Source organism: Camelus bactrianus, chromosome 10, assembly GCF_048773025.1.
Source record: "Camelus bactrianus isolate YW-2024 breed Bactrian camel chromosome 10, ASM4877302v1, whole genome shotgun sequence".
In the NCBI taxonomy this organism is placed as follows: Eukaryota; Metazoa; Chordata; class Mammalia; order Artiodactyla; family Camelidae; genus Camelus; species Camelus bactrianus.
The window spans coordinates 14,166,750-14,190,682 of record NC_133548.1 but is presented as its reverse complement, the minus strand read 5'-3'; the positions used below and the strand labels follow the sequence as shown (position 1 = coordinate 14,190,682).

General features: G+C 38.4%; 1 protein-coding gene across 14 annotated transcripts in view; it reads right to left on the bottom strand.

Moving 5' to 3' along the window:
- The window catches only part of CELF1 (CUGBP Elav-like family member 1), a 64,124-nt gene extending 44,928 nt beyond the window's left edge, over positions 1-19,196 (bottom strand). For 11 of the 14 annotated variants that reach the window (XM_074372027.1, XM_074372030.1, XM_074372017.1 and 8 more), the window contains exon 1: positions 19,017-19,195. Coding sequence is in view for 1 of the 14 variants with exons in the window: in XM_074372028.1 (XP_074228129.1) it covers positions 5,934-5,944 (11 nt within the window). In the remaining 13 variants the exon portion in view is untranslated. Of the gene's footprint in view, positions 1-5,933; positions 6,074-19,016 lie in introns of all 14 variants that reach the window. The other 3 variants (XM_074372028.1, XM_074372025.1, XM_074372029.1) reach the window with 3 other exon arrangements.
- Positions 19,197-23,933: the final 4,737 nt, after the last annotated feature.

The window sequence follows — 23,933 nt, the reverse complement described above, 5'->3', positions numbered from 1 at the left end:
TTCTATTCCCAACTCTGCATGCTTATGACTCATGGGGGGTGGGGGAGGGGAGTAAAAGGAAAGTGTAAAACAAAGAAACCAACTTGAATTTAGACTTAAGTTGACCAAGAGTTGAGGAATTCACTTCTGTCTAATTAGAATATCTCATAACAAAACAAGTACCCCTTACTTAAATACACAACAAACCCAATATTCTTTGGAAATAGCCTGAAATCTGTCAACATGTCATGCCCCGTTCTATTCCTTAAATAGACATGATACCAAAAAACATTACAAGCCCTTTGCAAGGCTAAGCTTTACAAAGCACTCTGAATCAGCACAAACAGCAGAGGCCACTGCAAAGCCCAAAGCAAAGGGGCATTTCCTACAGTTTCTTTCCCAGCAAAAGGCAAAGGGAAGAGGCTTAGCCCCTACTGCACCTTCTTCCAAAAAAGATGTGTATGAGATCATTTCTTAAGAGGGTAGAGGTGTCTCAGCCTTTTCTACTCAAATCTTGTATCAGCAAATTTGAGTGCCAGGAAAGGAATTCACTTCCACCCCTAAGAACTGAGCTTTGTGACCAGTGAAATACAAAAGGAAAAAAAAAAACCACTACTACTTTAATAAGTTTCTAAGAGAACCCAAAGATCATTTCTGATACTCTATTAACCAGTTTGGCATTCTCTCCCTATGTTTTGTTAAATAATACAAATCTTGCCTCCTCACTCCATCCCCAAGATTCTGAAACACTATTGTTTATAATTAACAAAACAAAACAAAAAGGACAAACAGGTCACCTCTTTAACTTGAAAGCCTCAGTCCTCCACAGAAATGTACACAGACAGACAGACGCATGCACGTAAGAACACAAAACTGCAACCCCTGGCTGAGCCCTGAGCAGGCCTGAGCTGGCCTGGGTACACGGGGCAGCCACCCGGCGAAGCTAGTGGGCTGCTCCTGCTGTTGCTGTACAAATATAGAAAGCTGAAAAGTGGAACAGCAGCTTCAGCAGAACAGATCCTGCTCCATGCTCAGAGAAGGAGGAGCAGAGACCTGAACAGCTTTACCCATACATGGCTGCTGAAAGGGGGCCATTAGTGAAAGCCCAATTATCTCACACACATGCACTGTGTTCACATGCTCCAGACAAAAAACAGAAACGCACAGGCTGGTACTTGAAGAAAGGTTTGAGATGCTATTTCAATCTAGGAACCTCCCAATAATTTCAATCATTTACACCAAGAATCCCTCTGCCACAGGAAACAAAAAAGATACTGTGAAAACTTTACTAGGTCATATTCTTATCAGATCAACAGCAGCCATGAGGCTTAATTTATCGTTTACATTCTGCAATTGAACAAGCAAAAAGGATTATTCCGCATTTGTGTGAATGATCCTAACCTTTACTGGCCCTTAGCTGTTTTCAGAATGAAGGTCTTATTCCAATTCAAACTATGTTTTGGGTCTCTTTTTTTCCTAATTTACAAGTTAAAATAAATTCTGATATACACAGGGAACTATATTCAATATCTTATAGTAACCTACAATGAAAAAGAATATGAAAATGAATATATGTATGTATGTATGTCTGAAATGTGCTGTACACCAGAAATTGACACAACATTGTAAACTGACTATACTTCAATTTTTAAAAATGGGAAAAACAAAACAAAACAGAAATTCTGATATAAATTTCTAAATATATTTCCCAGGATGCTGGCTTATATAATCAGAAGCCAAATGTTTATGTTCCAAAAATTACCATGCTTAGAACAATTCATTCAGATTCATCTCAATGAGAAATATATAAAAGCTTAATTTCTGGAGAGACTGAACACTCCACGAAGATAAGAAATGCACAATGGATGGGCTCAAATGATTCTATAATTTAGCTCTTAATGAATCAACCAAGTGATTACTGTGCACTGTCTATATATTTGCTCAGTATCACGGGGGCTACAGTACAAACATAAGCCATGGTATCACTGATCGCCAATATTATAACCTAATCACTGGATAAGAGTAAGACATGATACATCAACTATACCTCAATTACAAAAAGAGAGAAAAGAGAGAGAGAAGATTAACACATGAGATAATAAAGGCTGATAGTACATGACTAGTACTAAAGTGTGGGGTACAAACTATAAACACTATGCAAATTAAGAGAAAGAGACTGAGGACAGACAGACCTAGATCTTGCATGAGTCCCATCTACCAGGACACCTGCAATTATCTTAAATATGAGGACACAGGATTTGGACTAGATGATTTTTAAGATCCCCCCATTTCTGAAATTCTGAGTCTATAATTTTAAAACGTAAAGTAATTTAAACCTAAAATGTTTCACAGTAGTATGAGATTAATACCACAATGCTTACAGAAGCAAAATTAGTTTTTGCCCACTTTAGAGAAAATATATTCTAACAAAAAGATAAACATTAATTCAGACCATAATTCAGCCCCGACTCTAACATCTCTCACATTTAACACTTTCAGGAAAATATTCTTCCATTTCAGAAATCTCTGCCTCCCCTTTTGATGAAATTTTACACCCCCATTAAAAGAAAAAGGGGGTGTGGGGGGGAAACCACCTGCCACAGGCAGACAAAATGGTGGGCCTAGAAATGGTGATGCCGAGTACCTTGAGATCCTTGATTACAAAACTCGGTAAGTCATCCAGTTATGAAGAGTAGCCCTAGGAAAGAGAGCATCGCCCAGCTCCTTCCCATCACTGAAATGTCTGCTGTATAGGTATGAACAATCCCCCATCCTATGGGACATACTCAGACATAGTAGGTAACACCCCAGCATCACGTTTTTCCCTAAAACTTAAAAAAAGAAAACCCTTCAAGTTCTTAAAATATAATTGTCCACCACAATTATTTTACTTTAGTATATTTTTATTGGCAAACTAACCATTTGAAATTTTCTCTTTGCCCCTTGTAAGGTAATGCAGTAATGAATAAAGATGCCATTACAGCAAACCTGATCTCTCAATCCCACCAGCTAGGTCTCCTACTGCAAGGCAGAGCCTTGTCCACACCCTCTTTGTGCTGAAAAAGAAAGGAACACAGCAGGATTTCAGCATGTAAAAGCATTTACATGTCCCACAAAACAGACATGCAAGTGCTCAACATTCCATTTAAAACTTAACTGTGTTGGTGGCTTGTATATTTAATTCTTCTGAGCAGGCCTCTTATAGCAACTTTGATTTCCCAAAGCTTAGTTTATTGTGGATTAATACGCTATTTTTTGGACGACATCACAGCTTTAATTACCTATTCAGATTACTTATGTGAAAATAAACAATACAATGCAAAAGACAACAATCATACATACCAAGGATGATTAAAATACAACCACAAAATCAAAATGGCTATAAACACCTACAGTATGGCCTTTGGCAAGTCATTTCTTTCCTATTACCTGCTTCTTCAAGTGAAAAATGGTATTAGACCAGATCAAAAATCCTTATCTAGAGTCCACAGACCTACAGAATTCATGGATAGTTCATGGATTCCACAAATTCCCCTATATTATGTGCAAATTTTTACATTAAAATGTTAAATATACTTATGTATTTATTTAATTTACATTTTAGGGAAATGAGTCCACAGCTTTTTATTAGATTTTCAAAAGGGTCCACAATCCAAAACAGGTTTAAGAACCAAAGACTGAACAATATATAGTTTGTTCCATCTCTAACATCCTGTCATCTCCTCCTGGACTTCCTAGTCCAAAACGGAGGGAATCTTCATAACTAAACCTAGTCAAGAATAAACAAGTCACCCTGGCCAAGAAATTATTCAAAATCATGTATTCCAATTCAGATTGAATCTACATTGTTTTTAGATGACAGACTAACATCACAACGCTTTTTAAAAATTTTTTTTCAAGCTCTGTATACCAACCATACTTCAATTAAAAAAAAAAAAAAAAAAGCCTAGTACAACAACTGGCTTGGGGTTGGGGGGGGGGTGGATTTTTTTCCCAAGCCAGTTTTACTACTACAGCTCATCTCAGGGGGTTTACATGAGAGAAGAATTCCACAGATGTGCTTAGGGATACCCCACTAGATAGTTCCTCTCTTACCAGGTGTCTTTTTTTTTTTTTTTTTAGAAGGTAAGGCTTCCAGTTTCCTACTTTTAATTCCATCCTGTAGCAAAGAAAGTAATACGAGACAGGTAGAGTGGGAAAAAAACTAGAGCATGGAAGATTTGACTAAAGGAGACTGATAACAGGCAAACAAAAAAGTTACCTATCCTGTTAGCATAAGGTCATATATAAGAATGGCCACTGCCTAATATCTCAATTTGTAAAAAGTGTATTAGATAACAGAAAAAACCAGCCTTCCTCTAAGACAATAAAAGAAAAAAATGTGTCTGTTACTGATCCATTTTAGCCTAAAATTTTTAGGTTCTCATGGCAACCCAAGTTATCACACTGCACATACTGTATATAAAGCACATATTTAGAGGCTTAACTAGTAAAACTCAAAATGTGACATATGTGCAATGTGGGCGACAATATTATTCTGGGAACTTTAACTTTAAAATCTTCCAACTTTTATTTTGCAGCCTCAAAGATGATATAATAGAATCAACTATGCAGAAGGTGCAAGCTCAAGGAAGAGGTACAAAGAATATAAATAGAAGCAAAGAGATGAAAGACAAGAAAAATCAGGCTATCAGAAAGTTTCTGAACATGGCTCTCCCCTACTGTGAATCAACCTGTAAATGGAGGCTTAAAAAACAAGACTGCTAGTGAGGACATATAAGAAGATAGTATTTGGGACACTCTTTAATGTGCACCCAGTCAAAAGAGGACATAGCCACAGACTAGACCCTTTGGTAAAAAGTGGCACTGACTACAAGGCAGCCAGGATAGACTGCTGTTTTGTTTCTCCCTCTCTTTCAGGAGCTCATTGAATATGGCTGTTTAGAATTAAGAAGCAGTATTAGAGTCAAAAGGATGGCTGTGGGGCATAGGAGTTGATGAAGAAGGATCAGACTTTAAGAAGGGGAGAGGAGAGGGAGACAGCAGTCTTTTATGTCACATCATGTCTCACTAAGGAACTAAATAAAGATGTAACGTCCAGTTTTCTCAGCTACTAAATGACTGGTGGGAGGGATACCTCCACCTATCTGCCCATTGGAACTCCATTATAATCCATACACTTCTTTTTAAAGACTTGAAGATGCTATGAGTGCTACCTACCTTAAAACCACATTTCCAAGCCACTTCTATTAGGATTAAATTACTCCTACTTTTCAACAAGAAACAGGTAAACAGTTTAGATCAGGTATACAAATAATATCTTACCAGGGCAGGAAAAAAACATGCCCATTTTTTCTTTACTCAAAGGTAAGAATTTCTAGAATGAGACACTGAATTTGCATGACTAATTTAGTTAAAACGTATACTACCACATGAAAGAGAGTGGTTACAAAAACAAATTATTTCATTATTGTTATGAGACTGAGTCTCAAAAAGCAAAAAAAGTACAGAATAGCATAGAATTTATAGACTGGTAGCCCAGACCTGTCCTACCACCTAATAGCTGGATGCCCCAACAAGTCACTGTCAACACTGAGGTTCCTCCTGACCTCAACGTTTCTTATCTACAAAATGGTAAGGATACAACCATCTCTCCCTCTCTCATTCCCTCCCTCCCTGTCTGCCCCTGTCTGTCTCTTTCTCACTCCCCTTCCCTAAAATGTGAAATCTAACGGCTATTTCTGTCATTACATTGTAATTCAGCATACCTTTCTATCAAGAAAAACTTTGTACAATGAAATTTAATGCAAAAACTCACTGGTCAAATTAAAAACCAGAATAGGAACAAAATAATAAATATGTTCTGAAGTAAATGAGGGAATAGGGTTCTGGGTTGTTCTTTCAGAGCCAGACCACACCTGCTAATGACTAAACTATTTGATTACCTTAATTACCTTGGCTGCATAACAAGAAGTGCTGGTGGTCATGAAATTCCAGAATATTAAAAATTCAGCCACATTTTCATTATAGCATTCTCTACTGTGTTGAAGTCAAGACAGCAAAAGACTGCCAACAGCATTTTCACTTTAATTCTCTGGTAAGACAAAAAGAAAAATTAATATTGGAGCCAAATTCTCCATTTTTAAATACGGTAAATTCTTTGAGGAAAAAATATCTCTGGTTATAAGAAACTGAAAACATTTCTGTGTAACTTACTAGAAAGTATGCATTTCTGTTTTGCTTAAAAGGTATTAAAAAAAAAAACAACCCTGGGGAGGTATAGCTCAGTGGTAAAGCGCATCCTGCTCAAGGTCCTGAGTTCAATCCGCAGTACCTCCATTAAATAAATAAACCAAATTACCTTCCCCTAAAGAGAAAGAAAAAAGAAAAAAAATCCTCAGGCTAATAATCATTTTTAAATGTTTACCTGTTACTACCTTTCAAGCAGTTTGGAAAGAGGAAAAAGTAAAATAAAAGCTGAAGCATTTACTGACAGGGACATGAAATGACAAGCATATTGAGCAATAGTGACATCCAAAAAATGGACTTAAAAATCTTTTGGTACATGTAATTAATAATTATCAAAATAATGTTTGTTTTGAATCCAAAACTCACTTTGTCCAAATGAACCTCCTCTAAACAATCACAAAAACAATCACAAATGTACCACAAAAAAATACAAAACAGCTTGGCTATCTGGCTTGCAACTTTGTGGCCTCTTTTGATACTCTTTAGCTCACAATCATCTCATCTTATTAAGTACATCAGAAAATACTTTAAGCTGAATACAGCATTTATCATCTCTTCCCTCCCAGCTGTTAAAGGACTAGATTGTTCTAAATATGGCATTATCTTTTCAAAGTTCTAGGGTTTAAGCATGACATAATTCTTTTAAAGAATCATCTTTCTTGTCATGACTGACAAGCATGACTTAAATGGAGATAAACAGGGTAATGAAAAACATTTGGGTCTGATTTTCAATTGCTATTTTATAAAAGGAGAAAAACAAAGCATTATAGCTTTAAAATAAGAAATTCACATAAAACTATCTTCTCTTTGAACTCAGGCAGTGGGGTTGTTACCAACGATACACAGGTAACCCCCACCTGAGGAAAGAGGCAGAAGCCACCTGCCCAAGATGCTGTAGAAGGGATTCCTTTGCTGGGAAGAAAATTTCCCTGCGTGACCTCTCAGGTCTTCTCCTAACCTCAGAAACTGAGGCTTTGTCTCTGAAAAGTAGAGGCGTAATAAATGCAATGCATGGGTGGAGACAGTAGAAGGGTGTGCTGGAAAATTAGAAGGCCTGGGTTGGAATCCTGCTTCTGCTTCCATGTGAACTTTTACACTTCACTTCCCTCATTTGCAAAATGAAAGGTTTAGAGGAAAAAATGAAGATCTTAACATTCTGAGCCTATGGCTTCTTCCTATGCCTGCCTCGGCTACCCACCACCTTCCCACTGCTGCACCTTACCATAATTAGGCAGCTTTTTAAAGCATCTAATTAATGGAACACAGAAATTAAAACCTTTACCTTTCTATTTCTGGCTCGTTGCAAATGTGCAACAGCATTTTATCAAGGAGTAGTTAATGCCACACAGTTCTTGATACACTGGCTTTTCTTTGAACCCCAGTGACAGTTTACACAGTGACAAGTTGTAAGCAAGGAGGTTGTTACCATGGGGACCCACCAGGATTCCTGGGGGTGGATCCAGCAGGCTTTTTTTTTTCTTTTTGGTCAGAGCATTTTTTGATGTTCTGGATCTGGCAATTCAGAAAGTCGGATCTAATTTTTCTTCAGCAAGCTGCCTTCAAGAAATATTACCATGTTGTACACAATTCCGGAGAAATACTGTTTTAGTGACTCTCTCTTGCAATAGTTAAATAATCTCCCTATTCATAAAAACAAATAAATACAAGCTCAATGAAGTATGTGACCTATGTGTGCTGCCATTTCTTTCCAGATCACTGTATTGTATAAATTATATTATTTAGTATTTTTCCTATCAAGACTTCAAAGTTCTCCAAAGCAAAATTCTACTCAAGAAATTTCAGCTTCCCTACATGCTTATGTTTGAAATACAACACAAAATACAATTATAATAAATAAAACTGATTATAAAATAAACCAAACTGATTAGACCAGAACAGAATTTCAATCCAAGTCTGCCTCCAAAATTGCTGTGTCTGGACACAAAGGGGATGTAATTCAGAGAGAGGAACTGCCACTCCCAGCTAAATGTGTGCTGCCGCTCAGCTCCCCCGAGACCCATTTTGTTAGAAGATACCTAAAGAAAACAGATCATTTACAAGTCTGATCTGTGGATCTGGTTTGTTCAGAGAAGTGGAGCAATCAGAATTCAAATGAAAACATTCTAAGTTGTACGCTTCCTGGAACAGAGTGAAGTCTTTCACTAGGTCTTACTTGGCCCAGAGAAAAGTTATACCAGACAAATTAACATTAATAAATAAAAATAGCACTTGATCTCATAGTAATAATCTACAACTTCAGATATCCTAGGCCTGATCCACAAAAACCTGAGAGCTAGAAAGCACTTAGAACAAAGCTCAAGAAAATCCTTCCTTGAGCTCCAACTAGCAATTAATTATTGAAAAGCCTGAACATAAATGCCACTAAGATAAAATGTGTTGAAACCGAATTCATAACCATATTATAAAAGTAAGAAAAAATCACAAATTCACAAGCCTAAAGAGAAAAAAGAAAAATGATCTAAGGAGACAATATACTTTCAGCTAAAGATAAGCAATAGGCATCAAGATACTCCACAGAATTACTTACTGTATCTGGTTTTGACATATTTGCTTACACAAGCTTTCCTGTAGCAGGTCCAAAAGGATTATTTTTAAGCAGTTTCCCAATCCCATAACCACAATCTATAACCCATATTTGTTCAGTAAAATTTGCAAGCTTTTTTTTTTTAACTGCACTGGTGAATGTATCCAGACACTATTAAACAGAAACAGCATATGATAAAAACAATAAATAAATCATAGACATGGTGTCTTTCCATGGTTATTTCCCATAAACTTGAAAGAGGAAGTGTGAAGGACAAGCCCAGAGCACAGTTTTGTCACATAAGTTTACCATCAGTCTGGACACAAGGACACAAAAGGAGGCAAACTCTTGGGCGCTTTATTTGTTTTTACTACTGGTTTACAATTTCCTTGATTTTATTTTTAAATGCATGTCTTGGCCCAGAAAAGCAAGAGAGAATAGACTGCCAGCAGTATCAGATTCTCCTTTTCTTATTCTCTGGAGCTGCAGGAAACAGAGCCAGAATCAGGGCTGTCTAGGAGCCTTCTGATTTTGTCCAGGCAATACCCAGTATGAGGTCTTAAGATACACAAAGGCTTTTATGGTACAAATCTTGGCCAACTTAATTTCTTTCAATGGAAAAGCTACTTATATTTTTTCAGAAAACTCCTTGGAGCTTAAAAGTACTGATTATCTTCAAAAGACAAGGATTTGAATAAACTAATAGAATTTCAATTTTAAAAGTTTTCTTCCTACTCCTAGTCCTTAGCACTGACCTGTTTCAAAATATAAAATTAAGTGCCACTCAACCAGTCATGTAGTATTCAACAAATATTTATCAAGTATCTACTTTGTGCAAGGGCCCCATACCAGTAAGTACTATGGACTATAAAAAGTAAAACTTCCTCTCTATGCACAGCATTTGGTTCAATATTATACACACACTATGGTACGAAGACATAACACTGTTTAGGCTCTTCTCAACAATGTGGCCTCCAATGTCAAATAACAACTTCCAGTTTTTTCTACCCTGCAAATCTATTCCTTCCTGGTAGTATACAAATCCACATTTCAAAGCTGGCCCTTGTCTCTTTTTAATTCCTGCTCATTAATATTACAGGGAAATTTTACATTCCTCTGGAATAAAGTCTTCCAACTTAACAGAGACCAAATGATCACAGGAAGAAAAAAATCAAATTAGAAGCATTAAACTGTCTTTCTCAGAGCTTTCCTCTCTCCTTCATTAACATTTCTCAAAGAGAAAAACACCACTGTGATGCTCCTATTACAGATCATTCATGAAGTAACTAACTGAGCTGAGACCAGACAGACTCCATCAACTGGGCACACAGCCACTCACCATTACCCTTTGTTTAAAGACTCAACTGCCGTTCAACCCACATTATTGTGTTCCACTCAAGTCCATCAACTTCTTTTTAAGAGGAAACAATGAGGAAACAAGCAAATTTGTTACTTAACTAGAAACGAAGAAAGGACCTAACCCATAGACCTCACAAAAAATTATTTTAAAATGATGGCTCATTTTAAGTTTCCTATGTGAAATGGCAGTATTATTTTGTTATAATCAGTCTTATATCTAAAAAGAACTGTGAACAAATACTCATTAGAGATTTGTTTAAAAAAACAAAACAAAACAAAAAAAAACCTTAAGCTTCAGCTGGCAAAGCACCAGAGAAAAGCACTCCATACACCAAGAATGACAACACAGGTAAATGTCCACACTACAGATGGAGGAGCCAAGACCCCAAGCAGCCTAAGCCTGGGGATGGGGAGGCTACTGGGGGAGATACAGGGCAATCTTCCAAAAAGCCATGATCCTAGGCCTGAATATTCTAAAATTCAAATGAATTTAAATGTTAGGCAGAGCTCTGCACTAAGTATCTTATTCAAAGCTCTTCTGGATATAATTAAGAGAAATCTCCAAGCTAGCTTAAGCAAAAACTGGAATTAACTGAAAAGATAACTGGAGTATCTCATGGAACCCAAAGGCAGAAAGTGCAACAGGGCCACACCTGGGAAGCCTTTATGCACCCAGGCGTCTATTCTGCATGTGCTTCGAGTCCACCTCTCTCTCTAGAGCTGCATTTCTCATCAATGCTTCTTTATGGATGAATCTACTTAAATCTCCCTCCCTGTAGACCGACCTTCACTGCTTCCACATGTATGGGCCTGAAGTTGGCTGCATCCCAGCATCTGTATTTAAATGCTTCAAGTTTTCTGAATTCAGGTGTTCTGTTTGTTCTCCAAAGAATGAACTGCAGTTCCAATCTCAAATTCCTAGGAGAAAGTGATGTGCCCAGCTTGGGTTAGTGCCCACCCATGGTCCAGTAAACTGTTACAAAAAGGGCTAGTTCAGAGAGTATAATTTAGGGTAGGGACTGTGTGCCTGACTCCTCAAAAGATGTATGATACACTAAGCAATAAGGCAGTCTCCATCCTCAAAAAGCTTAAAATCTCACTGAAATGAAAAAAATCTATCATTAATACTAAATAGTATCCTATGATACAGTCTTAGAATAAATGGACAGGAAAAGCTTCATGACAAAGATTAACCATGCACTAAATGACAGAAACAGAACCACAAGCAGGGAAGGGCTGAAGAACACAAAATGCAATACCTGCTCCTCTTGCTCTGGCCATCTAAGAATTATAAACCTAAGGAATAAATAGTCTTTTACCACATAAATAGCTTCCAGTGAAATATACTTGTTGAAAGCCTGTTATAAGGTATTAAAACTACAGTATGACCACAAAGCAATACTGTTTCAATGTGCAGTAATAACCAGCTAGCTGATGAATGTCAGTTATACATTTTCAAAGTGCTTGTCACCATCACCCTGACTTCCTTTCACTCCCTGGACCCCCCTAAGACTCTTGCTCAGACAGCAGCATTCAGAATCAGGCAGGCAGCCAACAGAACAGCACAGGTGTTTCTCATGGGTAATATCCCAGCCAACCTAACATGGTCAAGTTAGCATCACACAGACAGAATTCACGCAAAAGAAAAAGAAACACCAGCTAAGTGTAGGGGGAGGGAACTGGAGTAGAAAAGAGGAATGTTTTCCACATGCAAAAGCTACAAGCACAAAGAAACTGGAAAAAGCCTACAGTAAATTACCTGTACAAAACAGAAACTAGCAAAAACTTAACAGATGTCCAAATAATCTCGGGTTAAAAAAGACAGTCTACTCACAGTAGACAATTAGTTATCCAACATTATCACCAAAGTATCACACATTCCCACAGTCTCTGCAAGAGCTTGCTTCAATTTCACAGGAAACAAAAAAGTAAAAGAACAATGAGAAAGTGGTGACAGTTTCTAATTTAGCAATTCTTTTGCTGAAGAGTAGCAATGTTATGTAAATGAGAACTACTGACCTTTCAAAATTAAAGCCTTAACACTATAAAATTAAACAGCTTTAGAACCAAAAAACTTCATTTTGTATAATCCCCAAACTAAAGACATTTCCCAACTTGGAAATAAAATGTCAATGGAGTTTCAACATGGAGAAAAAGTGCTGTTTAACTCTATTTTGTCAATGCTGAACATAGCCACAGAGGTCAGAAAGTTAGTGAATAGTTTTTTCTAAAGCCACACTCTGCACCTATGAACACATCCCCAAAGTGGCATATAAAATCAATTAAGTGAGATTTGTCAGATCGCACTGCAGCCTCTAGAACTCACCATCTTATTCGTATGTTGCTGTATTTTCTAAGTGGAGGAAAAGAAAAATTAAAATGTTATAACACAAAAGCTGTCCTGAAAATAAGTCCATTTCTTGTTTAAAAAAAAAAAAAGGGTGGGCGGGGGATCAGCTGATTGAGGGTCACATCAGAACCTTAAACAAAACTCTAAAAGTTAAAACGTTTTAAATCATTAATTTTTTTTTAGAAGAAATCTTTATTTCAAAAAATCACTAAAACAGAAAATATGGACAGAAATAAAACCACTCCCATCTGACATTGAAGAATGCCCATCTCCTATAGCAAGTATTAAAAATAAGTAGGTCAGAAAGATGAGAATAAATCATTAAATTTAATATATGTGAGAGAATATTTTATACTCAGTCTCCCCTAACTAGGCTTTCTCATCTGTTAAGAAAAAAAATCTAATTTTAATGTAACTTTTCACATTCATGAAATTCATGTTCTCTGTATAAAACATTTTAAAACAATGGTAAGTATGAAGAAAAAAAAATCACTCATGTCCCGATGCCCAGAGAAAATTTTGGTATTTATCCTTCTAGCCCATGAGATAATGTTTTTAAGAGAATTAAAGAGTCTTCACAGAAAGAATATGTTAAGTCAATACGGAGTTTATTACGGATAAAAAACATTCTTGAAAAATTTTAAAGGTATAGAACTCAAAGAAATTAAAAAAAAATGCTCATGGCTCAACAGCATAGCAGAGGTTAAAAAAACTACAGAACAGTTCTGATTAATTCTATACAGACACCACTACAGTAAGGAGATTCCAACAGCCAATTTCATGACAAGGACAAGTTACAATTACAAAGATCTCAACAGGAAAACTACCTTCAGCAAATTACAAAGCTCAGATAAGGATTCTTGATACAACATAGTTTACAAAGCCAATAGCTAAAACTGATTAACTCTTTCATCTACATTACAACTCTAAATATTAGCATCCACCCTCTCTCCAAGCGTAAAACTAGTTACCTACGATTAGGAACGGTCCCAGGTGTCCCTACTGCAAATCCAATAATATACCCCTATGTAATTTTCAGTTTTCTATGAACATAGAAGCCTCCTATCAACAGACTCTCATGTGAAGTATAGGCAGTGAAGATGAATCTAGGGAAACCACATTACCCAAGCATTCTACAGGGAACAATGAGCTAAAAAAAGATTCTATGGGGAAGAATGCCCTTCAAAGCAAAACATTTCAGATGCACAAACTGGACTTTAGAAAACAATCTTACCCTTAATCCACAATAAACAAAGGAAAACGCAAAATAAAATATACCCAAAAGGAGGAAGGTTGAGAGGTTTAGCTCAGTGATAGAGCATGTACTTAGCATGTAAAAGGTCCTGGGTTCAGTCCCCAGTGCCTCTCAGGGTGGAGGGATGGGGGACACCCAAAAGGGGAAAGGAAAGGAACACTGACAGTAGCTACTGTCTGCCTATATATGACACTGCTAAGCATTTTAGCCGTATTTTACTTGACTGAACTGCATTACTGACATGAGATAAGTAGTCAACATTTTTACAGATGAAAAAAGGAAATAGCATTATCAGCCCTGTACCAGGCACTATCCAGTGCCTAGCTTAAGTTATCTCAATTAATTCTCACATTACAATTCCACATTGGTTATCTCCATTTCAAAACTGGGAGAAACAGGTCGAGAAATGTTAAGGTCACACAATGATTTCACCGATTTTTAGGCCCAATACCTGGAGCTGTCAAACCTATCCCTTCCAGGCTATGCTTATAAACCCATTTAAGTCAAATAATTCTTTCAAATCACAGGTTTCAAACCAATTTTAAGGACTCAAAAATCCAAGAATCAACTCTCAGTTATAGGAAGACTAATTCTCTAGGTTTTGTTCATATTTTCCTTATTTTGGAATATACCCAATATTTAATTATAACTATAAATGGAGTATAACCTTTAAAAATTGTGAATCACTATGTTGTACACCTGAAACTTACATAATACTGTAAATCAACTATAGCTCAATTAAAAACTAGCATTAAAAATTTCTTGTTTCTATTTTACTTGCTCTTTGACGATTTCATTTCTTTCTTCCTTTTTTAACGGAGGTACTGGGGATCAAACCAAGTACCTCAGCATGCACCCTACTAACTGAGCTATATACCCACCCCCACCCTCCACTCTTTGACCATTTCAGCATGCTATAGCACCTCTTAGGAAGAAGTGCACAGGTAAATACAGGATCATATTACTTACAATCAACTTTAGAATTTGTTGTAAGTTCCGCTCAAAAAGCCTTTATAGAAGGTTAATTCCTGGTTCAAATTATATTTCTGAAATACTTGAACTTCCAGGACACGTCCTGCTTCTAATTATTATCAAAAATAATCAAAAGGAATAGTTCTGAACAAAAGAATGGTTCATGTTGTTTGAAAAAGAAGTATATAAATCCTCCCTAACACTAAAACTCCCATGTGTTAGGTACTGTGAAGGTCGTAATATCTCTTTGAGACAATGGCGTTAACTGAGTAAAACTTTCAATTCATCCCATGTCCCGAGGATTAATATCAAACTCCCTTTATTACTGGAGATGAGGAAAATGGAGTTGGAGACTGGATCTAAAAAGCAAGGAGAGGAAAAGTAGACAATCAAGCATATCAAAATTAGTTATGGAGAGAGGGTATATAGCTCAGTGGTAGAACGCATGCTTAGCATGCATGAAGTCCTGGCTTCAATCCCCAGTACCTCCACTTAATAAATAAATAGATAAACCTAATTCCCCCCAAAAAAAGAGTTCCAAAATTCAAATTAAAAAAAAGATCAGTTATGACCCTCGAAAAAATAAGAAAAAGTTCACCTTAAAAAGGAAGCCTTTCATGCATGAGAATACTCTGAATATCTCTGTTCACAGTGAAACAAACTGGGAGGCCTATAACCTTCAAAATGCTCTTATCCTCAAAGTATTCGTTATTAATTCTAAGCAGGCCATTAAGTGCCAGGTTTATAAACTTTATACAATATGGAATACCTGGATTATCAGTCCACCCCTCTAACAAAAACCATTCATATTTATAGCTCTGCAAAGGCAGAAACATGTGACACTTTTTCTGTACATAATCCATATTTTGAAAATGCTGCATGTTCAAAGACTGAAATTGTGATTAGATCAGAAATTAGATATGATGCTGTTAACCGTAACTTGGTTTACTGTTACATATTTTTTAAAGCACACTGACATGTTGGAATTTTTCAAGAGATTTGAGAATGTCAGCGGACACCCCTCTGTAATTGGCAATCCACATGAAGAGCATGAAATCTAACCAATTCAAAAGCCTTTATGGAGCTCCAAAAGAAGGCAAGATACCAAGATGAAAGAGACATTCCTGACCTCGGTATGCAGAGGAATTCTGCCACAAAAAGGAATGAAGTGCTGACACATGCTACAACATGGATGAACGTTGAAAACACCGTGCTAAGTGAAATAAGGCAGATACAAAAGGACAAATATTGTATGATCCCAGTTACATGAAATATGCAGAACAGGCAAAATGACAAAGACAGTAGACTAGAGGTTAAGAGGGGCTAGGAAGAGAGGGGAATGGATAGTTATTACCTATTGGTTAGAGTTTGTTTCAGGTGAAGAAAACATCTTGGAAGTAGACAATGGTGATGACTGCAAAACACTGTGAATATACTTAATACCACTGAATTGTACTCTTAAAAATGGACACTCAAAAATAATTAAGATGATAAAATTTAGGTTATGTGTTTTTTTAATGCATAAAAAATGGTTAAAATGAGAGACTGTTATATTTTACCACAATTTCAAAAAATTGATAATATACCCGAACTATTGAATTGTATGGTACATGAATTGTATCTCAATAAAGCTGTTTAAAAAAAAAAAAAAGGGGGCAGAAGAAACAGAGCAATTTGTTGAAGTACCAAAAGCCCTGAGCAGAGGAGCCTATGCTCCTACTTCAGTTTCTTTACCCCAGCCTCTAGGTGACAGCTCTTCTCTTTCCCTTTCCAAAGCACACCACCACCACCTTATAACCTCCCACTTCCTTATTAAGTCTGGCCTCACAGGAAAATTAAGCTAAAGAAGCTGCAGTAGCAGTCACAGGAAGGGGCATGGAATTCAGGACTCTCACTATGTTTAGCAGCAGAGCCCAAACCTTTCCTTAAAAAAAAAAAAAAAAATCACACAATAGATGTACAATAAATGTTAGGTCTCTGCCATTCCTTTCCTCTTCTTGCAGCCCAGCATGTTGAAAAGTGTGACTTCTCTGCTCCTGTACTGGGATATCCACTGGCCTACCTCACATGTGCTAGAGCTGTTAAACACAGAGCATCAGTTAAAATGTGCCTATTACTTATTATCAAATCTTAAAATCACATCATAAATCCTAACTAGCATAAGCCTATTTTAGTAAAATAATAAACATTTCTATAGTATATAGAAAGGATAAGATAAAGACCAAATATTAATCACCTTTGACAGGTAAGCGTACAGGTGAGAAATGTTTTGGTTTGTCTGTGTTTTTTATAATGAATCTGTTTATTTCCGTAGTAAGAAAAATAACTGGAAATCTTTAGAAAAATAATTCATTCTGGCTCAAAATTTCACTGTCTCTTATACCACAGGCACTTTTACACATTACTGCAATGAAGCTGGATTAACACCATGTGAAACAGACACCATTGCCTCCATTCTGCAGGAAAGAATAAACTGAGGCTCAAAACAGTGACTTGGTCAAAGCTGCACAGCTAGTAACAGAGCAAGGATTACAATCTAGACTTTCCAACTTCAAGCCTGCGGCCCTTTCCATTCCATCACTTCTTAAAGGGCAATTTGCATTATTGCTCATGACATATTGTTTGTTTAAAAAAATCTGTGCTGGGACTGTTCTAAGATCACTTGCTATACAATCTTGGGCAAGTAAGTGGCTTAACTTCTGGAAGCCTCAGTTTCCTCATCTGAAAAGTGAAGATGTTGGAAAAGATATTCTTTTTCTAACAACCCCGCCAGCTTATGGATTTTAAGTCTAGATACCATCTGAGGAGAAGAAAACCCTGTGGGCAAGAATGAATGGTTGGAAAGAAGCTGAGTCTTAAACTTTCGGCCAAAGGCCATTCTTAATGGAAACAGGTGGTGGACAGTCAAGAGGAAAGAACCACTGGGGAAACCACAAACTTCCTGGTTAAAGCAACAGCTGAAAAGCTCCGAGTTTGCTTTACTAACAGCAATACTTCAGTCTTGGCTAATTCATGATCAAAAGCCGCATACTGTGAGTAAAGCTAAAAAAATACAAAAACTGGCATGGGGGTAAGGGAGAGATCTGTAGCAATAATTTATGCCTAGTAATTCGATGATTTTCCAAGTGAACTCAGTAATGTTCCAACAGAAAGAACCCTCAGTGATTCTCAGGGACGACTCTTCCACAACAAGAATTTAAGGAGAAACTGAAACTTGCATTCCACTCTGAGATGCCACACTTTTGGAAAAGAGCCGACCCAACACTTGTGGAAAAGGTGAAAGAAAGTAATTAAAGCCTTTCCAATCCACAGAAAATCAAAAAAAGCGAAAAAAACTTTAAAGGGTGAAGTTCCTGTAAAGGATTTATCAGGTATCTGTAACCCCTTACACTACAGACATCATACAGCTTTCTAAAACGGTTTTTACACAGCTTTTTACGCTATGATAATAAGAGTACAGCATTAACTTTGCTGGCGAGGAAAAGAGTCCATTTTGCTAAAACAGGCTCCAATCAAAATCTCACCACCCTTCCCCTCAACTACGAGGATGAGCCTAAACCAAGGAGAAGCTGCTTAAAGCCCGTGCAACAGTCTTAGAGAATTAAAACAACATTCTGCCCCGAGGACCACAACCAACACAGTAAAGGCTTTAAATCCAAAACCAGATAGCGAAGAAAGCTCCTCACCGTGCTCCCGGGTGCGAGATTCCAGCCCCGCTACTAGGCCACGACTGGGTGAGCACCTGACGTGGGGGGAGGGCGAGCCAAGGCCCTAGCGGATCTGGGGCAAGGAACGGGGGGCTCTCGAGGCTCCTGAGGAGAAGCGCTGTTCTCCAGAGGCGGGGGTCCTGAGGACCCCCAACCGGTAAACACCAATAACACGTGGGGCGACAGGAGCAGAGAAGGGGTGTACCGGGCTGGCAGCCTGGGTCTGGCACGCCTGCCGGAAAAAGGAGGACGAAGCTACCCTGGGCCTAGAACGGAGCCCTCTGGACCCCGAGGGTGGAGGCAAAGGGCGCGGGGACAGGAGACAAGGCCACGAGGAGGGCGGGTCTCCCTGGGCGCGGGGGCACGCGCCGGGCAAGCGCGGAGAGACCCGGGGAGCGGAGGACCCCGACACACGGGAGGAAATCGCAGACCTGCCTCCGGGGAGCGGGTAACGAAGAGCGGCCGCGCCCGGAGGGCCCTGTGACCCGCGGCCGCCCGGGCAAGACCCGCCCCGCGGCGCCACCCTCTTGCCCCTTTCCCTCCCTCGCTCGTTCCCTCCCTCCTACCCGCGGCCCGTTATCCCGCGGCCACCGCACTCACCAGCGGCTGCACCTGAGCCCGCCGCTGCCTCAGCTGCTGCCTGCGCCTTCGCAGCCGCCGCCGCCGCCGCCTCGCTGCTGAGGCCGAGTCCCGGGGGAGCCTCCGCGTCCCGCCGCCGCTGCCGCTGCCGCTGCCGCCAGAGCAGAACACCCCAAAATGGCGGCACTTCCGGCACCTACCACCGGCGGGGAGGGCCGAGAAGAAGGGGGAGGGCAGCGAGGGGAACGTACCACCGCGGTGCCGGCCGCAGCGCGGATCCGAGCGGTGCGCCGCGCAAGGGCGGGCCGAGCGCCCGGCGCTGCAGCGCCCCCTCGGGCTGGGGAGTGGAGAAGCAGGCGCGCCGGAATCCCCAGAGCTTCGGGCGGAACCATCAGCCCAAGGAGCTGCAGGGGCACATCTCTTTGTCTCGGAGCTCTGCTGGAGAAAAGGGTGGGAAGACCCCGGCCTGAGAACCTGAAGTTCTCGACTCTGTATCCCACACCCGCAGGAGTTCTGGGTGAACTGGTGGGCAAGGACTTCACTTGGCCCTGAATATGCGCATAATAAAATATTTGATGAATGAATGAATGAATGGGATGGGTCTTTGGCCAGCGCTGGGCACATGACACTTCTTTCTACCCCAGCAGACAAACAACAGGATCCAGGCTTTCCTTCTCAGCTGAAATATGGAATGTGAGCGTACTGCAAGCTTTCAGAGTTAGGGGAATGCTTTCTAGCAGAATGATCGGCTGTGTGAATGTACGACCTTATAAAAATCCTTGCAGCGCCAAGAAGCTCAGAAGGCTCATAAGAGACTGATTTTCCAGCCCTAAACTGCTTCTCCCAGAAAAAAAAAAAAAATCAATAACTCAGGTTAGGTCCCTGAAGACCTCCTCCCCAGGAATCTCAGGATCCAGGTAAAATGCAAACAGTACAATTGTTTGTTTGTTTAAAAGGTCAACGTCATTTATTCTACACCATGTGGGACAATGAAATGCAGACAGAGAAAGAAAACTTAGTTCTTGTACATTTTGGCCCCAGCAACATGCAAATAACTCATGGGTTTGCAAATGATTTCTCTGTAACATCTGACTTCCCAGAGCGAATAATTCTTATACCCACAAATACTGATTATACCCTACCTTACCACAAAAAATAAGTGGACTCCCAGGCAGAAGCCTCAAGGGTTTTCCCATGTGTTGGAAGCACTTTTTTCCCCTTGTGGGGAGCTGGGGAAACTAACAACAGTGTTTCTAGTTCCATATAGATCGGAACAATTAGCCCCTAAATTGTACACAATCGTATTCCTTAATTGTAATGTGTAGTTTATCATTTTATATACATTTATAATGCTGATATATGATCTTGTTCTTGTTTATAGTTTTATGTGTAATTTACTGAAAACATATTTATAGACCATTATAGTTTACACGATATTGTCACATACATTACCACAAGTAATTTTATATTAGTCTCCCAGCTGCCATAGACTGTAAAATCTTTTAAGCAGAGAATCTGTCCCATTCTTCTGTGTGCCATAGGATCATCCAGATATCCCTGTGGTTCACCTCCTCACCTCCTTCAGGTCTTGACTTAAATGTCACCTTCTCAATTGGGCTTTCTCTGACCACTCTATTTAAAATTACACACACGTACACCCATGTTTCCAATCCCCTCTTCCTTCTTTCCTTTTATGCAAAGCACTTATCATCTGATTTTACTTATTTCATTTGTAGTCTTCCCACACCAGAAGGTAAACTCTATGGGGACAGGGATATTGTCTGTTTTATATCCTCAGAGCCTAGAGTAACACCATGTAGAAGCTCAATAGACGCTGGGGTTTTTTTATTTGACTTACATGTGTTGTGAAATAATTACCGCAACAAGTTTAATTAAAATCCATCATCTCATATTGATACAAAAAAAGGAAAAAAAGTTTTTACCTTGTGATAAGAACTCAAGATCTACTCTTAACGACTTTCAAATATACCATACAGCATGTTAACTAGAGCCATCATATTGTACATTGCATCCCCAGTACTTATTTATCTTATGGCTGAAGTTTGTACCTTTTGACCACCTTCATCCAATCCCTCTCACCCATCAATAAATATTGTTCAATTCATGAATAGGCATATCTAGGTACTGGGTATGAAATAAGAGGATGAATTGTTTAGCCTTCAGAAGCTTTCTGAAACCTGCCATGAGCTATATAAGAGGGGAGACCACACCTGCCTTGCTATCCTCTTGTCTCTCCAGTGCTTTTCACAGTGTCTAACTCAACAGATATATTCTTTTTAAATATTTTTATTAAGTACCTTTTACCAGTCTCAATCTCACTTTAAGATTATTTATTGATTCATTTGTTTTCATGGAGGTACGGGGGATTGAACCCAGAACCTCATGCACGCTAGACATGCATGCACTCTACCACTGAGCTATACTATCCCCCCTCAACAGATATTTCTTGAAGGGCAACCAGAAACTTTCCCTATTTTATCTTCCTCTTAACATAGGGTCACTTCTTGCAGGGCACTGCTGTCACTCTTGCAACTAGCTACCGAGGAAGGCCACAGTCCATTTCTCCAAAATGGAGTGGAGGAACAATTACATGATAAACATAGATTCTTCTAACTTCGAAGGGCTTCCCAGCATGGACAAAACACTAGTCCAAATACAAAAGAGCTGATGTGAGATGCAGACAAGTATGAAAAGCTCCCTGTTTCATTTTTTTGCCTTCTAAATTAAGGTTTTTTGGTTTTGGTTTTTTTTTTTTTTTTAGTCTTAATAAGGATGCAAGGAAACAAGCCTCCTCCAAGTACCGGTGGAAATAAAATTCAGATAATCTGTCTGGAGGAATCTGAGAATTTACATACGTTTCTAGGAGCTTTTTTTTTTCCTTCGGTGGAGGTACTGGGGATTGAAGCCAGGACCTCATGCACTATTTCCTTCCCCCAGGAGCTTTTCTTAAGGAAATAATCAGGATAAGCACAGAGATGTACTGATGTATTATGAATCATAACATTGTTGAAATAGTATAAAATTTGGTAAGATTGATGCAGTATGATATATCCATAGCCTAGAATATCATACATATTTTCAAATAATGATGCAGAAAAATATTTAATTGTGGGAAAATGTTCATGATACATGCTTAGTGAATAAAGCAGGTAACAAATTAATAGGTACAATATGATCCCACTTTTGTTAGACAGCGTTTATTGAGAGGGACAAAACTCAAAAAGATTTATTAGAATATTAAGAGTGCATCTTTACCACCACTTGGTATTATCACTCCTTTTAATTTTAATGGTTGGTGATCTCTGTGTTCTGTCTGAGAAATCTTTGTTTACCCAGGTCATGAAAATTTTCTCCTTTATTGTTTTAATCTTTCACATTTAGATCTATGATCCATCTCTAATTTTTGTGTATGGGGTGAGATACGGGTCAAGTTTCTATTCTTTTCTTTTTCTTTCATGTGGATATCCAGTTGATTCAGCACCATTTGAAAAGACCATCTTTTCCCTACTGAGATTTGCAGTGAATCCCTTTTTTTTGAACTCTCATATATTGTTGATAGGAATGAAAATGATCCAACCACTTTAGGAATCTGTTTGACTTTATTTACTAAAGTCAAAGAGCTAAATCGACTTATACCCTGTGATGCAGCAATTCTATTCCCAACTCAAGTGAATATTTATTTCCACCAAAAAAAAAAAAAAAAAAAGTCTGTAGTACTTCCATTAATAATAGCCCAAACTGGAAATGATAGATAAATAAATTATGGAATATACTTATAAGTGACTATAAGTGAATATACATAGCAGTGAAAAGGAACAAACTGCAACTGTATATAATAATTTGGATGAATTGCACAGACATAATATTGAGCAAAACAAGTCATTAAAAAAGAGTATATACTGTATAAGTCTATTCAACTGAAGTTTGAGAACAGGCAAAAATAATAAGGAAAGTCAGAATAGAGGTTGCCTCTGCTAGGGAGACGGCTCTGACTATTGACTGCAGGGAGCACAAGGGAGCTTTCTAGAGTACTGAAATGTTTTATATCTTATTCTGGGCGGAGGTCATATGGGTGTCTAGATATGTAAAATTTATCAAGCCATACACTTAAAATTTGTGCTGTTCTATGGCCAGGGAGAATAACAACAAACAACCCACCAGATAAATGGGCAAAAGAAATTAACGCAGTTCATCTGAAGAATACAAATGGCCAATAAACATAAGATGTTCAAACTTAACTCACAAATAATTAAAAACACTCTAATTAAAACAATGTGGACTTTTTTTTACTGTCAGAATGGGAAATAAATTAATTAAATTTAAAAAGTTGATAAATTTGTGAGAAACAGGCATTCAGTGTATACAGATATAGCCATATGAGAGGAAAATTTAACAGTAGTCATTAAAATTAGAATATAAAGTCTCACATCTATTTATATAAAGTTCTAGAACATATTAATTAATCTGTGATGGATCAGTAGTTGCCAGGGAATGAGGCAAGGGAATAAGAGGTGTGGGAAGAAGGGACATGAGAAAATTTTAGGGTGTTCCATTGTTCCAATGTTCCATTGTTTTCATTGTGGTCATGATTTGATAAGTGTATACACATGTCAAAGTGTATACTTTAAATTCATGTAGTTTAGTGAATATCAGTTATACTCAACAAAGCTGTGAAAAACTCCCCATGACCCTCTTTAAAAGATGCTCATATCCTTTAATGTAGATAGTGTGTTTCTAGAAATGTTTCCTTCAGAAACACAAGTGGGTAAAGCACATCCAAGGGCATTTTCTGCAGCATTCTTTGATTCAGCCGACTAGAATTAATTGAATGCCAAGAATGTCAGACACTGGGCTGGACATATAAGGTTACAGGTATGAATAAGATAGAGTCTCTGCCCTCGTGGAACTAATTCTATT